The sequence below is a fragment of the Diplotaxodon limnothrissa genome, linkage group LG13, assembly GCF_057381915.1.
Source record: "Diplotaxodon limnothrissa isolate DT_005_m linkage group LG13, D_limnothrissa_male_GT1.1, whole genome shotgun sequence".
Taxonomy (NCBI): domain Eukaryota; kingdom Metazoa; phylum Chordata; class Actinopteri; order Cichliformes; family Cichlidae; genus Diplotaxodon; species Diplotaxodon limnothrissa.
In genome coordinates, this window is record NC_140608.1 from 27,891,246 (window position 1) to 27,908,262 (window position 17,017).

At 39.1% G+C, this 17,017-nt stretch overlaps 1 protein-coding gene across 1 annotated transcript in view; it reads right to left on the minus strand.

Moving 5' to 3' along the window:
- The window catches only part of ltbp1 (latent transforming growth factor beta binding protein 1), a 131,255-nt gene that overhangs the window by 36,316 nt on the left and 77,922 nt on the right, over nucleotides 1-17,017 (minus strand). The window contains exons 7-12 of the mRNA XM_085368952.1: nucleotides 16,605-16,882; nucleotides 16,089-16,191; nucleotides 10,841-10,900; nucleotides 7,073-7,195; nucleotides 3,513-3,677; nucleotides 1,520-1,681 (exon numbers count right to left, since the gene is read on the minus strand). Coding sequence (XP_085225078.1) covers nucleotides 1,520-1,681; nucleotides 3,513-3,677; nucleotides 7,073-7,195; nucleotides 10,841-10,900; nucleotides 16,089-16,191; nucleotides 16,605-16,882 — 891 coding nt within the window. The remainder of the gene's footprint in view (nucleotides 1-1,519; nucleotides 1,682-3,512; nucleotides 3,678-7,072; nucleotides 7,196-10,840; nucleotides 10,901-16,088; nucleotides 16,192-16,604; nucleotides 16,883-17,017) is intronic.

Consider the following 17,017-nt stretch of genomic DNA (forward strand, 5'->3'; position numbering starts at 1 on the left):
TGATGACTTTTTTTCTCCGTACATTTTTACACAAATATCAATGTCACTGAGAACATGCAAACTGCACGCAGAAAGACAAACATCAGCAAACACACAAACTGTTTGTGTGCAGTTTGTCTCACAGTGTGTCTGACGGTCCAACTGCTGCATTTCACAGGAAGAGAAACGAGTGAGCAACTTTATTTAGAAATGGAGAAAGTTTAAGACAGACAGGACAGCAGAGGAGAGGAAAAAGTTGTATTTAAAGGTAAGCGCTCAGATATTGGATGTGTTTTGATAAATTAAAATAAAATAAAATAGTTTTATACTGTGTAGCATCCTGCAAGCAACAGTTTAGTGCACAAATTTTACTGAATTCCACCTATATATCAATTATATATGATCTAGTATAAAGACAGCATAAATAGAATACTGTTAGTTAGGGATGGGTACCGGTTCTGACATAAACGGTAGTAACCAGACCGAAAAGCAGCGCACATTTCGGTGCTTTATTTCGGTGCTTTTTTTTTTCCTGAGCTGTGATACACTTCTAGCCAATCATTTTACGTTTCCCAGGATAGTAGGCGGGGCCAGGTACGTACGTTCTGTTAGAGCAGAGCTACAGATTAAAAATGTCCAAGGCGAAGCGGTCAAAAGTCTGGCTGTACTTCACAGCAAAATATGCAAACTCAGCAGCCTGCAACAAGTGCTTTAAGCTGATACTGTGATACTGTCAAAGGAGGTAACACCAAGAATCCGATTAAACAGCTGGCGACGCATAGCATTTTTTTAAAAGCCGAGAAATGCGCCATATTTGATAGCTTGCTGCGAGACCTCACACTGTGCACGTCGGGTGGGTTGCCAGTTATCGGACCCGGAGCAACATCCCCCAAAAACCCGAAGAATAGAGTCCTGGCCCCTAGCCCTGCCAGTGTAGCAGAAATGATGACAGATGATGATGGCAGCAGCAGCCGTTCTTCTCTGCGTGAGTCGCTTAATGTTGTTCGAGTGTAATTTACGTTGAGTAGAGTAAACATGATCATAGCTACATGCGGCTGTCGTCTTGTTTGATGGCAGATACTCCCTTCACCCTGGACAAAAAGGCTAAAATGACCAAAGAAAAAGTGGGAAACAGCTGAACATGAGAGGTTTTTGGACAAAGTTTGTGTTTTTTCCATTGTTTAAGCACTGCTTCCAGCCAAGAGTGATACCATATATGCCCCATAGCTGCAGAAAAGGCTAACATTGTTATATTTTTACAAAAAAACAAAACAAAACAGCTGAACATGAGAGGTTTTTGGACAGTTTGTGTTCTCCATTCTTTAAGCACCGGTTCGAGCACCGTTTAAGCACCGGCACCGTTTCAAAAGTACCGATTTGGCACCGGTATCGGATAAAACCTAAACGATACCCATCCCTACTGTTAGTGATACAAATCAGTCAAGATACCTCAATTATTGTGGTCCCAGACACATAAAATAAATAGACTAAATCAACTAAACATGCACTGGTAATTAGCTATTAATATTGCAAGACTCACCTGGTATAATCTCTTCCGGTGTTCCAAACGCCTCCACAGGTCTCTCTGGTGTTGGTAGGGGTTGTGGTGGGTCAATGGGCTCCTGATAAATTGGCTTATTGACAGGAGGATTTGGCAGAACAGTGTAGCCCATTCCACCAGGACAGATTTCTTTGAACTTAGCTGCATGACAACACATGACATGAGTAGTTAACTCTATATCTGTATTCTTAGAATGAATACAAAAGCACCAGAATAAAAACTCAAATAAAATCCACCATTTACCAAGTAGAGGGTACTTTGAACACATCTCTGGTGAAGAGAAAAAAGCATTTTATGCTCTACCTTCACACAACTTTCCATTTTTGCTCCTTCAAATCTATATTAAGTAAATGTCCTAGTCTTATCAAGATAACTTCCACCCTTCTCTTGTATAACAATATAAAAAGAGAAATGGAATGAGATATTACAAAAAGAGGAAAAAGTGATATTTAACTAACTAAGAATAACTAAATACTATTAAGCAGTCAGTTCCCACGATGAGATAACAGAGAACCCACCGTAAAAACTGTGGACTTTTCTTTTTCACTGAATAAAACACCTTAAAATTAGTAGAAAAAACAATTTAGAAATAGAAATGCATGACAGATTTTGATTGGAGTTACACACTCAGTAATGTTTCAGAAATGAGGAAAATCCCAGGCTGGGACATGTCCATATCCAGCCGATGTATTTTAGAATCCTAACTATTTTTTAAAACAACAGTCCATCTAATATGAGTTGTATGTGTTGAAAAGAAAGGTTGAGCCTGTTTTGCGGCATCACAGGCTTCAGATTCAAGTCAGATTTGAATCCCAGCTTAAGATGTGCAGAAATTTCAGTTCCAACTTCGATTAAGTTTGATCACATGTGTGATCCTTGTACAAGGAAAGACGTTTTTACATAAACATCTTCACAGTTCATTTTTCAATCTAATGTTTCTCTTCATCTTAATTAGTAAAACACATGTGTAGCGCCTGCATAATGATATTATTTCTTAGTGTTGGTATCAGAATCCATTTGTACAACACTGCAGAGTGACGTATCACATGAATGAATAACCCTGACTCTTCTAACAGCGGACCTTGCAGCATGCAATTAAAACCGCCAGCAACGTGGCAAGACGTGTAACACGTGAAAGACACAGAGCAGCAATTTCTAGTTATTTTGTGAGCTTTGTATGACAAAATATCTGTTTTTTTCTGTAACTCGTGTTTGTTGCTTAGTTGAATATTCAAGATATAACCAGGAAAACACGCAGGACCATCACAAGGACGTCATTCTACCTGTGTAGCCTTGTTTAAATAAAGGATGTATTTGGAATGTTTCCGCATTTTGTTTGTTTGTTTTTTTGGTAAATTTACATAAAGTAAAGGTGGTCGAATGAATGAAGACAGACTTGTTTGTTACGCATGCTTTTAGACAATAGCGTGACGCTTTTCATAATTCTCAGTACAGATACATAATAGATAATCTTGAGTCATCGTCACAAAACATGAGAATTGAAAGCAACCTGAGACAGCTGTCGGATTAGTGCTATATAAACAAACTGAAATGAAAAATGAGATGTGGGTGCCTTCAACAACATAAGGGAATGCAACTACCTAGAAATACCAACCATCACTTTGTAATTAAATTCCACGAACATACTGAGATGTGTCGAAACAAAGACAAACAGGCAGGTGACATAAAACAAATTACTGCAAAAGGTTTTTCTATTCTAATCTAAAAGCAGCTATTCAGCCAAGCTGTGAAACCCATGCAGACAGAGAGTGGCAGGATAACAGACTGGGACATAAGTTCAAGCTCATCCCAAAGGACGGAGCTTTAGAGTTTGCTGATTTGCAAGGCGTAAAAGTAAATTATAAGACGGCTGAATAGTGTTTTTCATCGTGTTTCCTCCATAGAAGTCACAACAGAAGGTTTGGGGCCTTATTGGGACAGGACAACTATCTGACATTTCTCGGGACCTTACCTGTTCCTGGAGGGGGGCATTTGTCACAACGAGGGCCCCAGGCTTTGCCCACACTGCAGCAGCAAAGCTGTTTGCTCAGCTGGGCAGACACTGGGTGCAAACATTGCCTCCCCGAGCTGACCAAACGGAAGCAAGCCCCCTTCTCCTCTTGGATGGGTGTTTTGGCTGAAGAGGAGCACAGAAGGAGGGCAAAGAGGAGGGAGGAGGCGCGGGAAGTGGCACACCAAAGTGCAGGAGACCCAAACATGGAGGAAAGAGAGGATAAAGAGTAAAGAAGTCCCCTTCACCAGAGCAACCTCCCCCCCCGTCACAAACGCAGTCTAAATATATGTCTAAAACAAAACCAGAGTACATTAAAGAGAGTACATGTTTTACAACAAGAGGCTCGGCAACCACATTTTGGTACTGGTACAAATAGCTATACACACATTAAACACCAGAAAGCAAAGACCACATGATGAAGGAAAAACTTGGGGGAAAAAATGAACATTTTCATGCCAGTGCTTCATGCACTACCAAAGTGCTGGCTGAGATGAAGGCATGCAGAGAGTTTGGCTTGGTTTAAATGTTCTAGGGCAAAAATTAAACTCCACAAATAAATGCTGGAAACAGTTCTGACTGGAAAAGAGACAAACTAACGACCCCCACGGGGAACCCAGGCTGATTTCCTTTTTGCCAGAAACATTACCTGAAGTAAATCATTTCACTTAAGGGTTAAATACTTGACCTATTTTCCCAACAAATACCTTGATTAAAAACATCAGGAATGACTGAAGTAAAAGTCAGAATCAGGTTTGCACAGTTCATTCTCAAAGCTAGAAAAAGGTTTGTTTGATTTTAATATTTTTAATGCTACTTTTGATGCCATTTGAAAATTTGCACAAACCTTTAAATGACATGTATCATAGTAACATTTAACAAATAGTTTGAAGAATATGTGAGGTTGAGACTACTCGTGCCTGTGTGTGGAAATATCAAGCTGAAGTCATTTAGAAAGATGAATTCTAAGGTTTTATCTATCAGGACATAATAAACCTAATCTTCTCCTGAGCAGCTCTTAATACAGGTGAATACAAACTACATATTACACCATGTTCTTCATCAAAACTAAGCCAAAATGCTTCAAGCACAAGTGCACTATTACAACTTCAAGATGCGTCCAGGTGCTGCTAATCAAATGCACTCGACTGGCCATCAGCAAATCAGAGCACCTCTACAGAGAACACGTACGCTCCGTTTACCATGATGAGGTTAAAAAAACAACAAAGCCCTTCAGACAGGAACTGTGTCTAGGCGAAGTGTTCAGGAAAATTTCAACATTTAAAGTTCCCCGGAGCAAAATAAAATCAATTCGAATGAAATGGAAGAAGTCTGAAACCACTAAGATTCTTGCTACAGTAGGCCATCTGACCGAAATGACTTAATAGGCAAGGAGGGCCTTGGCCAGGACGGTAACTAGGAAATCAACAGCCACTGTGGGCTTTGTCTACAGAAATATTACGACCTGCCAGAATGAAAACTAACCCTGCTGCACTGCGCCGGTCTTGCCTTTATGGCAGAGTGAGCAAACGGAGCCCCTCCTCAGCAAAACGCAGATGTCACCCAAAATGCTCAAAGGGCTGTGAGAGCGTGAGAAAAATCTTTCTGTGGTTTGAGGAGACAGAAATTGGGCTATTTTGTCTAAATGGTCTGAACAGTGTTTGCCAAGAAATAGCGTGCTTGGTTCAGCATCTATTCATCATGAATATATTAGTGTGTATTCAGGATTTAGATAACAGAAGTCACAAAGCCCCAGACAACTGAGAATCTCACAGTTTAGGATACCGTATGCTTCAAACATATTGCCCACCTGTCCCCCTTACACTAAAGCAATGTAAGAATAAGTGTGAAGAAAAAGATACAGCATGAAAAACATGTAAATCATTGGGGTACTCTTTCAGTGGAGTGTAGGTTTGAGGAGCCCTCTGCTGTGCCTTTCAATCAATGAGTAGCAGTAACGAATGGACACGTGACTTTCATTAGCCACAGGAGGAAAAAAGGCACAGTCCCATGCACCAACCTATCTATCCTGGGGCTGTCAAAAAATTGATTGATTGTCAGATATTAACCGATACTGAAAGTTAATATCGATGCATCAGTATCATCATCAGTGTCATCTTTGCCTCCTTCAGTTCACACACAACTTCAGGTCCTCCCCTCACTACCAGCCTAAGTAGCTCACATTCACAATGCTAAACAACACTGTAGGAGGAATTTCAAGAGAGGTCTGTAAAGCTCCCATTTCACAATACTTAAATACTACAGTAGTAGTTACCATAAATATTAACCCGGCCCCATTTAACGATTAGCAGTTACCCAATAGCCAAATTAGCTGTCTGTTATCATCAACATAGCGGATGTAGTTAAAGATGAATAATTAATGAATCAATAATAAAGCTGAATGGGTTGCAAATGAAATATTTAGTCATGGCAGAGCGCATTACAGACACATGGAGAACTGGGTGGGTTACTGATTGCGTAGCGCGGCGGGGGAAACGTAGCTGAGTTGAGCAGAGAGTCCGGAGTGTGGAGAACTAATCCGAGCACATAAACAGCACATTTTGGAGCAGAGCAGCCAAATCAGATGGGTGTCAGGGCTGAAGAGCAGAGCTGAGGATGTACAAGCTACAGACTGAGGCAGAGCAGTGTGAATAGGTGATGAGAAAGAAAGGCTGCAGGCAGATGTGGACAACATGATAAAGTTGAACTTTTCTACCTCTACAATCGTTTATTAAAATGTCCTTCTTATCTTGTGAAAGCCAGTTGTGAGGTCAGTTGTAAAAAGCAGGCAGTAACTAGTTCAATATTTCATGGTGAGTTATTTTAGCATACCTAATACCGCACAAAACACACTGTTAATTTTTCCGCAATGTGTTTCCTCCACAAGAATCAAATAATTCTGATGTCTTTGTTTATTAGTAAGATCTAAAATACATTGAAATTATCTAAATAATTTATTAAATGAATAGAACTTATAAACTTGATATTAAATACTTATTTTGTTAAATCTAACTATATTTGGAAAAACTGGTGGAAAATACTCAATAATTGAATGTTATCAGTTATCAAGTATTTTCCTAAGTATCTGTATTGAGTTGGATAGTCTAGTTTTGTTTTCATGCTAATTTATATTACACTGCAAAAGAAAGGCAATACATGCTCATGGCATGTTTTAAAATAATAACTTTAATAATTGTGCTCAAGAAATTGCCCAACTGGCTACAATTCCCAGCATTTACCGACCCGTAATGAGATATTTCGGTTTTGGCTGTGTGTAACTCTCAGTACATGCTTTATATAACTTGAATACCATGCTTGCATGAAGATCTGAATGAAAATCTTCATGCAAGCATGGTATTCAAGTTATCTGAAGATCTGAATGTGCAAATCTGCATATCTAAGACCAGCATGCAAATGTAATGCAAGAATCTTTTGCTCAGTCTGACGCAGCTCCATTAGATCTTCTCTGTCTAGAATTATTGAACGAGCAACTGTGATGAAAAACTGATTGGAGGACTTACGTATGCACATGATGAATGTGGGGTCAGGGACATATCCAGGTTTACATGTGCACCTGTAGCTGCCCAGAGTGTTCACACAGTTTCCATTTGGACACACACCCTGTAGCTGGCACTCATCTAGATCTGTGAATTATTGAAGAGTTGACAGTTAATGAAAAGGTTTTTCAAACAATTTCTTCACCTTGCAGAACTAAACCCCCCCAAAAAACACAATTAACCACACTTGTTATACCTGAATTCATATACTTCCATTAGTGCATCAAGTACTATTCATTATTACTTTTCTAGTACATGAGTTTAGAATTGCAGTGCCTAAAAAATCTGCTGCTGTTAGTCAGCTGGCATTGATGAAACTATCAGTGCTGTTTGGTGGTCCTGGCTTTTAAGGCGAGAAGGGCACAGTACACATATACACATTGTGAAAACACGTTTGGACAGTATGAATAGCAAGGGTAAGTCTGGAGGTCTGCACAGCTTTGGTAACTATTGGTGGTTCAGTGGTTAGTATTTTCCACCCTCAGCATGCCTTCAGGTTCCATGAATGCATGGTTAAAACGTGACCTCTAAAAAAGTGAGTACATTACAACTAAAATGTCAAATGTTGTAGAACTGTGTTCTTTCCTATGCAGCTCACTGTTAAAACTTTCCTTTTTGCTAAAGCATATAGTTAGGGCTGGACCAGGTGACCCTGAATCCTCCCTTAGTTATGCTGCAATAGACGTAGGCTGCCGGGGATTCCCATGATGCATTAAGTTTTTCCTTTCCAGTCACCTTTCTCACTCACTATGTGTTAACAGACCTCTCTGCATTGAATCTGTTATTGTTATTAACCTCTGTCTCTCTTCCACAGCATGTCTTTTATCCTGTCTTCCTTCTCTCACCCCAACCGGTCGCAGCAGATGGCCCCTCCCCTCCCTGAGCCTGGTTCTGCCGGAGGTTTCTTCCTGTTAAAAGGGAGTTTTTCCTTCCCACTGTTGCCAAAGTGCTGCTCATAGGGGGTCATATGATTGTTGGGTTTTTCTCTGTATCTATGAAGCGCCTTGAGGCGACTTATGTTGTGATTTGGCGCTATATAAATAAAATTGAATTGAATTGAATTGAATTAATGCTTTAATTTCCAAGTGTGTGAGTGATTATGGTCAGTGACACCAGTGTTGGTCAAGTTACTAGTAATTAGTAACTTGCATTTTTCGATGACTTCTCCAAGAAAGTAATCCCATTACTTTACTGATTACTTATTTTCAAAAGTAACTAGTTACTCTAATACTTTATTACTTTTCAAAAACGTAATATACAAACTGAATATCTAATAAAGCAAAAGACCCCAATTCTAGATTTTCTGTTTAATCCATCATATAAAATTGAAAAAGTCTTGTTTTATCAGTTTGACTTTTTTAACTTTATGCACAATTAATTATATGCAACAGTCTCTGGCTGGAAGAAACATTTAAACCAATTTTCTGCATATTCCAGCACATCCTCTTTCAAATGGATGCAAGTAAAACACAGCAAAAAAGAAATCAAATCAAAGAATCAGCGGCACAAAGTCCCGTCACTCTTAAATCTATTTTCACCTGTTTAGCAGGAGTGGGGCGGGTGGAGGTTTGCCCGGTGCCGCACAGATCTGAAGTTTAATTTTGTACTGCAGAAAGAAATTTTCTTCCCATGCAGAGTGTACAGCGGACACAAATGCTTTTGTCACTTTTTACGGACTCAAACTAAACGATGCATAATCGTACTCTCTCCCACGCTCCATATTATCCACTGTTGATCTGCACACGTCTGTTGCTGCCATGGACGTCGCATGCGCTTACGTCATTGTCATGAGACACGGTTTAGTAATGCAGTAACGCAGCGTGCTTACGGGAAAGTGACAGTAATGTAATTACTTTTTTTGCAATAGTAATTCCTTACTTTACTCTTGAAAAAGTAATTGGATTACAGTAACGCATCAACACGTTTTCCAGTTTAATGGTGAAAAGGAGCTCAGCTGTTTCAGGTAGCATGTTTTGACAGCCTTCTCGGTTGATCTTTTTACTCCTGAGGTCCTTCATGCTCCGACTAAAACAACCTTTATGCAACAACAACCTTTTATGGAAAAGGAACGGAAACATTTGCGAGTCAGCTGTTACTGATGCTAAATCTCTGTCAACTGTAATTATTTTTAAACAGGAAATCCAGATGAACTCAACTGCCACCACTACACGGGACTATTATTGAAAAACTACTATGCTTCTTGCAAACATACAAACCACATCATTACTACTAGATCAATCGTTTTTAGAAAGTCTTACCAGTGCGTGGTATCTGCAATGTACTGCAGTAGTCTGTGGTTGTGAAGAGAGGGCTCAGCATGAAGGGAACACTGTTAATTTAGCGTAGGTAGCATAGAGGCTAAGAGCTGTACGTAGTGACTAGACCCATAAGCAGTGGTATTTAGCCAGGATGACTCCTGGTTGTCTCTTTTGGTATCCCCACATGACCAGACATATAAAATGGGTGGATGGTTCAGACTGTTTGTTCTTCAGCATTCGAAGCAGATGCTTGTGAATGTGTTTGTGTCTTTATTTTATATTTTGTGCAGTACCACACTTTGAATGTCATGGAAAAAAATGACTTCCTCTCCATGTTCTGAGCAGCCAAGCAGAACAGTCTGCTGGAAAAGGTCACGCTCCTCTTCTGTGGGTTCTTGTAAAAGAGTTGGTGCCACCAAACACTGGCCCACTTCCACTTTGCAGTTAGTGGTTTCTAGACTGTCATCAGTCAGGAAACACCCTGAACAATCAATGATTAAATTTAGCCTCAGATTAACACCACCCCTACACAGCTGTAACCTAATTTAAAGTGCATGCTGCATGTGTGTCTGCGATTCTGCTTAGCCCCAGTTTAGAGTCACTGACTCGTGGTTTTTGTGGATATCATTTCAGTAGGTTCTTTTTTAACTTAGACACTGGTGGGAAGTTGCTTTGGAAGGGCCAGTTTCTTAATTTGAATATAACATAGAGATAATACTTCTCAGCTCTATTCACACTTTTTGATGCAAACTCAATCGCAGAGTTTTAGAGTATCTTTAACACTTGTCACTTACATAAACTGCTTTAAATATTTTTACAACATTTAAAAATGCTGTTCCTGCCTAGTTGTAACCACATATAGGAGGCTTCCTGTCTAAAATAAAAGTTCCCATCAAGAGGCACAGAAGGGTAAGGAGAGGCATAACTCACAAGTTTGTGGCAATTTGTGGTATTTGGTCTTAAGCATCGGTCATACTGAAATGTTGATGTTTTTAAAAGTAGTACTGCAATCGTTTTCACAGTACACCGAGAGGCGTAATGTTAGTACATTTTGTGACACCACACCCGACAGTTAAAACAGAGAAACTTAGAGAAACATAATAGTCAGGTGATCACGTTAAATAATTACACCATAAGGATGGTTTGTTTTTCTGTTACTTAAAAGAGGTAGCAGTTTATTTGCTACCTGCAATTTATTGACATTTACTTTAATTTGTTTAATTGTTTACAAAAGGTTTGAGGTGTGAAATAAACTGCACTGGAGTTAGAAAACAAAACAAGGGTGTGTGTGGTTGGACGATGTGTTTGTGCCGGGGAGGGGGGGCACAAAGAGTTTCTTGTAAAACAAAGGGGGGGTCTAGGAAAAAAAAAAGTTTGTGAACCACTGAACTACAGGGAATCACACGTGTCTTTACCACATTATTATAAGCTATATAAGAATTAGGATGTTAAAAACAATAGCATCAATTCTTACCTTGGCAATGAGAACTGTTGACTCTTATGTAACCCTGAGGGCAATCTATCAGGGGGAAAGCTGATGACGGGAGCATGTGAAGAGCAAAACAAAGAGAAGGAGCACATGTTAGTCACAGTTTTGAGAGCAAATGTCTGGGTTCTTATTCTGTAATAATTCCAAAATACATTTATGAGTGTTCATTTAAAGTCTCATAAAGCAAAAAAGCATAAATCATGTTCCTGAAGGAAAGAAACGTATTCACTCTAAAATTGTAAAAAATGTTAATTATGGTCAAGTTAACAGCGTACCTTTACCGTGGTTTAAGTGAAGGTACTGTATTGCATTTTTTTATATTTATGTATTTTATTTTATTTTTTTCTATGTAACCTCAGGTTGATAGTCAAATTCAAACATAGACTGTCATTGAGAATGAGAACCCAGTCAATATAAATATGTTTGTCACTATGTGAGCTGTTTTGCGTATAACTGAATTACATATTTAATCTCTGTAGTTTCAGCGTATTGCTGTAAAATGAATATAAACTATTTGTATCTTTAAACAAACAGGAGTGGTTGAAGAGTAGATACGATTTAGTTCTAAACCAAACAGACAGAAGAAAGAAAAAAATTAATCATATTAAATTATATAGAGAGATGAGCTGAGATAAAAATACATTTATTTGAGCTTCTTCACGCAATAAGATGAGCAGCAAAGCCTCTATTATCTGTAAAAATACAATGGATTCATTCATTGAAAAATGACTAAATTAAGGTAATGATAGTTAGTTAAGACAGGATACAGTGTTCAAAAAGAGTTATTAATGGAACCATGAAGGGTTGCAGGGAAGGAGGTGGACGTAGCTGCTAGAAGCTACTTAAGCAGCAACATTAGTACACAGGAAGTCAGTCTCACTGCAGTACAGCTGGACAAAGGAACCAGTGGGTAGGTGGTACCCAAATACTCAAAAGAAGATTGATATTTTGTTCTAGAACAAAACAAGGCAATGATTGTTTGACCAAGAAAGCCAGTCTATTTACCAGTTACCACAGTCTCCATCGCACAATGGACTATTTCACACCTAAATGTTTAAAAAAAGAAAAAACACCTCATGCCTCCACCATTCCTGAGGAGAGGACAGAGAGTGCAAATCTCTGGCCCTTTGGTGACTCCCACTAAAATGCTGGATATGAAAAGACTTAATCTTCCCTGTCCTGGTGTCTTATTGCATGTGTGCTAAAAGCAAGCACACATGCAATAAAAGCAAGTCTTTCAGTTCTGTTCTCTCCTATACGCTAAGAACTATATCCTGAGCAGCTCAGGTGTGCAATCAGTCTTTTTAGACTACAGATTCCGTGGTGTCCCTAACAGCTGTGTTTTACGACAAAAAAACTGCTCCTCGCTGTTTAACCAGATGTGTATGCGAGGCCCTGACAGATTAAAGGATGGATCAAAGACCTATTGTTTCTGAAACTGTTGTTTCCCTTGGTTCAATAAAAACTTCATTGCTGTTTTGTATACTTTTTTAAGACTGAACAATTAGTCAAAAGCTGCAGCAGGGAGTTCATCTTTGCAGTTATATTTCCCTAAAAATAGGGAAGGCCAAGTACAGAAGAGCAGGACAGAAATCCTTTGACAATGACAAAGCTGAGGGAATGGATTGGACTGGAGTCACTGATTAATGCTGAAACTGAATCAACTCTGAAATGGGGACACAGGGAGAAGACAGGCTCAGATTTCTGATACAAGTGTAAGTTGAATACAAAAGAATGAGTGTGCACCGAGCTGAGCTACAGCGTGAGTTAAAAGACCTTTACAATACTATAACCTCAAATCTACTGAAGCAGTACATATATTTTTTGTGTCAATAACCAAAAATTTACAGAGAAATTACTTCTGCTCAGGAGAAAGGAGAAAACTTAACGTGGGCACTCCAAAAACTCAGGCTGCTCTGGACGTCTCACTGGTTTGGAAAGGTCATTTATTCAAAGAGAGTGAAAAGACTTCAAATAGAAAAATAAATAAATAAAATAAAGAGCCTAAATTCTTCACTGGGGGACAGTGATCATGTCATCAGCTGTAAAGTATTGTAATCTTAGAAACTTTCTGAAACTTGTCACTGTTTGGACACTACAGGAGATATCAAAAATGAAGAACAGCTGAAAACGTAAAGTCTTGGGACTGATTTCAATGTTGACTTTTTTTCTCTACCTTCTGAAACAGCTGAACATTTTGATGGCTTCTGCAGCACAAAGAATACATTTTTAATGTATACTGAGTACTGTGAATTCTTAAATAGCATTCACGTTAATAATGTTCAAATTCGTGGCTCTCTAGCTTTCAAATCAGCGTTTTCGGATCTATGCTCTGCTATTAGATACTAGTTTAAATACGAATAATTAGTATCGAAATTAATTCAGCATTAGATTCGAGGAAGGACCTAATTCTTTGGGAGGGGCTCAGGTACATTATAACTTTCTGGTAATATACTGCCCCCTTCTGTTGACAGTTAAGGTTGTGTTTTTCAATCTAACAAACTGCAATAAGGTGTGAAAATCCACAATGTTTAAAACACTTACTCACAGCTATATTCCTTGCAAACACTGGATATGGATTAGGATGCTGTGAATAATACTCAATTTGCTGTTGCACACAATAACCAACATGTTGCTATCGTAACGATGAGTTTGCAAAGTGTGTTTTCACATATGGGTATTGATGGATTTACACAAAAGTACTACAGTACCACCCCTTTCCTCAGTTCAGCTGGGGATAATACACTAGAGAGCGTCTTTTCATGCTCTACATACAACAGCGCTGGCTTCAAAGACAAGTTCCACAGTTCTATAAAGGGAGTAGTGTTGAGTAGCCAGCTACTACATAAAAAGGCTGGCAATTCCATCCTCACCTCCCCCACACACTCAGTTTAGCTGGTACCACTTTAAACAGAGCTAAGAGGCAAGGGCCAGCACCACATGCTGCCTTGGCATTTAGTGCTTTTCCTCTCTGGAAGTAGCTGTTTGGGTGAAAGTCACCTGTTTGTTAAATCGACCCAGTACAAGACTCATAATGTTTCCTAGCTGCATTTTTATTTTGCTTGTCACTAGCTGAAAGTTATGGCTGCAAAAGACACATTGAGCTGTGTTGAAACATTTTTAGAGTGTGGGTTTCAAGCCAGCTGGATATTTTGCTTTGACTGCTTTTAAGGAAGCCCAGTCTGAAATTTTACACTACTTTGAAAAAATGTCTTGAGGCATCCCTCATTTCTATATATTTTGCTTCTGAGGAGCCAGACTTCGTTGTCATTTTTTTGAAAGCGGTCTCACTTTGACCGCCAGTTACTTTGGAAATTGGCTGCTTTTTCATTCATTTTGAGTCCAGTCATCAAACCTGAACATTTTCCAAGAACAGGCCTTTTGTTATCGTTTGCTTGTTTTTTAAGCGACTTAACATTGACCTTTCAAACAGCTAAGCATAAAAATCAAGGCTCAAGGTAGCTCAAGGGCTGAATAAGTGTACTGTGTAAACACAACTTAGCAAAGAACCAGTTGTGTACCAGTTTCATCTGCGTTTGCTGCCAACATTCAAAAAAGAGCTTTCAAATGTTCTTAAAGAAGCCTGGAGATCCACTCCTGAAGACAACTTAAGGAAATTACAAGAAAGCAACTATTGACTTTCCAGGTGGGATTCTGTTTTTGTTATATACTCTATTTTCGCTGAGGTTTACACATATTATAACCGCTACACCTATTTGCTGTTTACCTAGAAAAATATAACAAAATGAGTGTTAATTCAAGATTTTTGTGCAGTATTATATTTGAAGACAAACTAGTCTTTGCAGAATTACACTGATTATATTCTCATTAAAATATCATCTTACATGTCCTAAGACATGATATGCTGTCAGTGAGGATCTGCTGCCAAACACACAGCATGTAATATAAAAGGTTAATGAGGTTGCTAAGAAAGTTGATACAGCATTATCTCAATACCACAGTGTGAAAGGGCACTGAGATGCTCCTCCACATGTTGCTGTAAAGGTTTAGAAAAGCAGGGCATTAATATCAGGCGAGTCAGCTGGATCGTCTTTCTCATGAACTGAACTGAACCAGTGCTCTTATTTATTCATAAAACACTGCCCTCATAAGTGTCAGCGCATCACGTGTAAGCGGCTGACTTTACCAGCTCTTAAAAACCAAGTGATTGTGTATCATGTCAGTGCAAGCAGCAGCTGCCAAGGTTTCCTGGGTCACGCTAGAGAAACATCCAATCCAACGCATTTCAGTTTGACTCAATTCAGTTTTATTTACATAGCACCAAATCACTGCAACAGCAAACTCAAGACGTTTTATACTGTAAGGTAAAGACCCTAAAACAGTCAGAGACAACTTCTCTGAGCAAGCACTTTGTGACAGTGGGAAGGAAAAACTCCCTTTTGACAGGAAGAAAGAGATTAGCCAGAGATTTTTAATAACTAATGATTAAATGCAGAGTGGTGTGTAAGCACACAGAGAGTGTAATGGAAAAGTGATTCTTGCTCATTCACAGCTTTTTACACATTCCAGACGAATGCGTCATAAAAAATCCAACCCCCTAAGCTGTATAAATGTTTATGTGTTAAGTGGGGAATGACTCACTTTTGGAGCTATTCTAAGTGGCCGTTAGAAGAACTGAAGTTTTTGACGCTGCATTGGATTCAGTTTGTAAAAATCTGAGGGCTGCCACTTAATTCACGCACACCATTATGTTTATTTGTGTGAGGCGCTTTCTGTGTTTGTGCTGGAGACATTGTAGCAACGACTCTAATTTTTGCTTGCTTCAAAAGCTTTTATGGTGTATAGGGCTTCTTTTTTGTTTTCAGCAATCATTATTAGAATGAAACAAATATTATTACTCTTATTAAGATATACTGTCTGTGGTTTTTCCAACTCATGGGGTACGCTCAGTAGGTGGTCAAAATCAGAGTCAAAAACTGTACTTTTCCACTATGCCATTACTTTCAAAATGCATTAAGAAGTGAAAAACTAGAAAAAATATTCTATTGGCAGCTCTGTGTTAAATTCTGTTGTTGATGGAACACAACTTAAAATACATAAACAATACCTTTAATGTTAATGATTTTCATATTTAGATTTCCATTCAAGATTTGAAAGTGGGCACTGGGACTGCAGAGCCCAGACCACCTGCCGGCATTTCTTCCCCTCAACGTTAATTCCATGGCTATGAATTCACTACCACTTTTAGAAAAACATCTAGACCTGGACTTACATGGTTTCTTCGGACACTTTTGGCATTTGTGGAATCCCCACGAGGTCCCAATGGTCCCACAGCACTGCTCCAGCTTAGTTAGAATGGGCAGAGCCTTTCCACACTAACACATCGAGATGGAGAGAACAGAGAAAAGGACAAAACAGTGAGGATTAATATTTTTGCTTCTGTGTATCCTCAGAGGACAAAAATAAATGCAAACCTCCTCATAAAATATGATCTGGTAATGCAGAGAATATTAATTTCAAACTTTGAGCTATACTAACTAACAGGCATTATTTCTGTTCTGTATTTTACATCCATCGTCTTCTATAAATGTGTCTTTGGGATTAATACCACCGGTGTCATGTTTTGTAGTCTTTGTGCCTCTTATTGTTGTCCATATCTAATCAAAATATTTCCCAGACTTTTTGATTGATTGCTTTAGATTACTGAAACTGAAAGGCTTACTTGATCTAACAGATGTGTTATGACTGTAATTAAGCTCACAAACAGCAGACATGTCTGACATTGTACCTGACTGCCTGCTGTCTCCTGGAAGCAGCGGCCCAGTGCATTCTTAGAGGTGACAGGCTGGTACTGAGGAAACTGGTAGCTGTGCTGGCCCGGATAGACTATGTTGTAGCCATGGTGCTGGATCTTCTGGCTGCTTTCGCTGTGATGGTAGCTATAACTAGTGGATGAGGAGGAGCCTTTTGTTTGCTGTCCATTGTTGTTGTAATTGTCCAACTGAGACACCTGGTGGAACTGAACTGAGGCCTCTGGGGGGTGATTGATGTGGATGTTGACGATGCCTGGGCCGTACAGGAAGAAAAACACATACTGTATACAAGCATGACACTGATGTGGTGCATCACAGTAGATGATTAAGATTAACCATCTTTGTTAGGTTTATGATGTCACTAGTAAGGAGTCCAACTCTCCCCAAA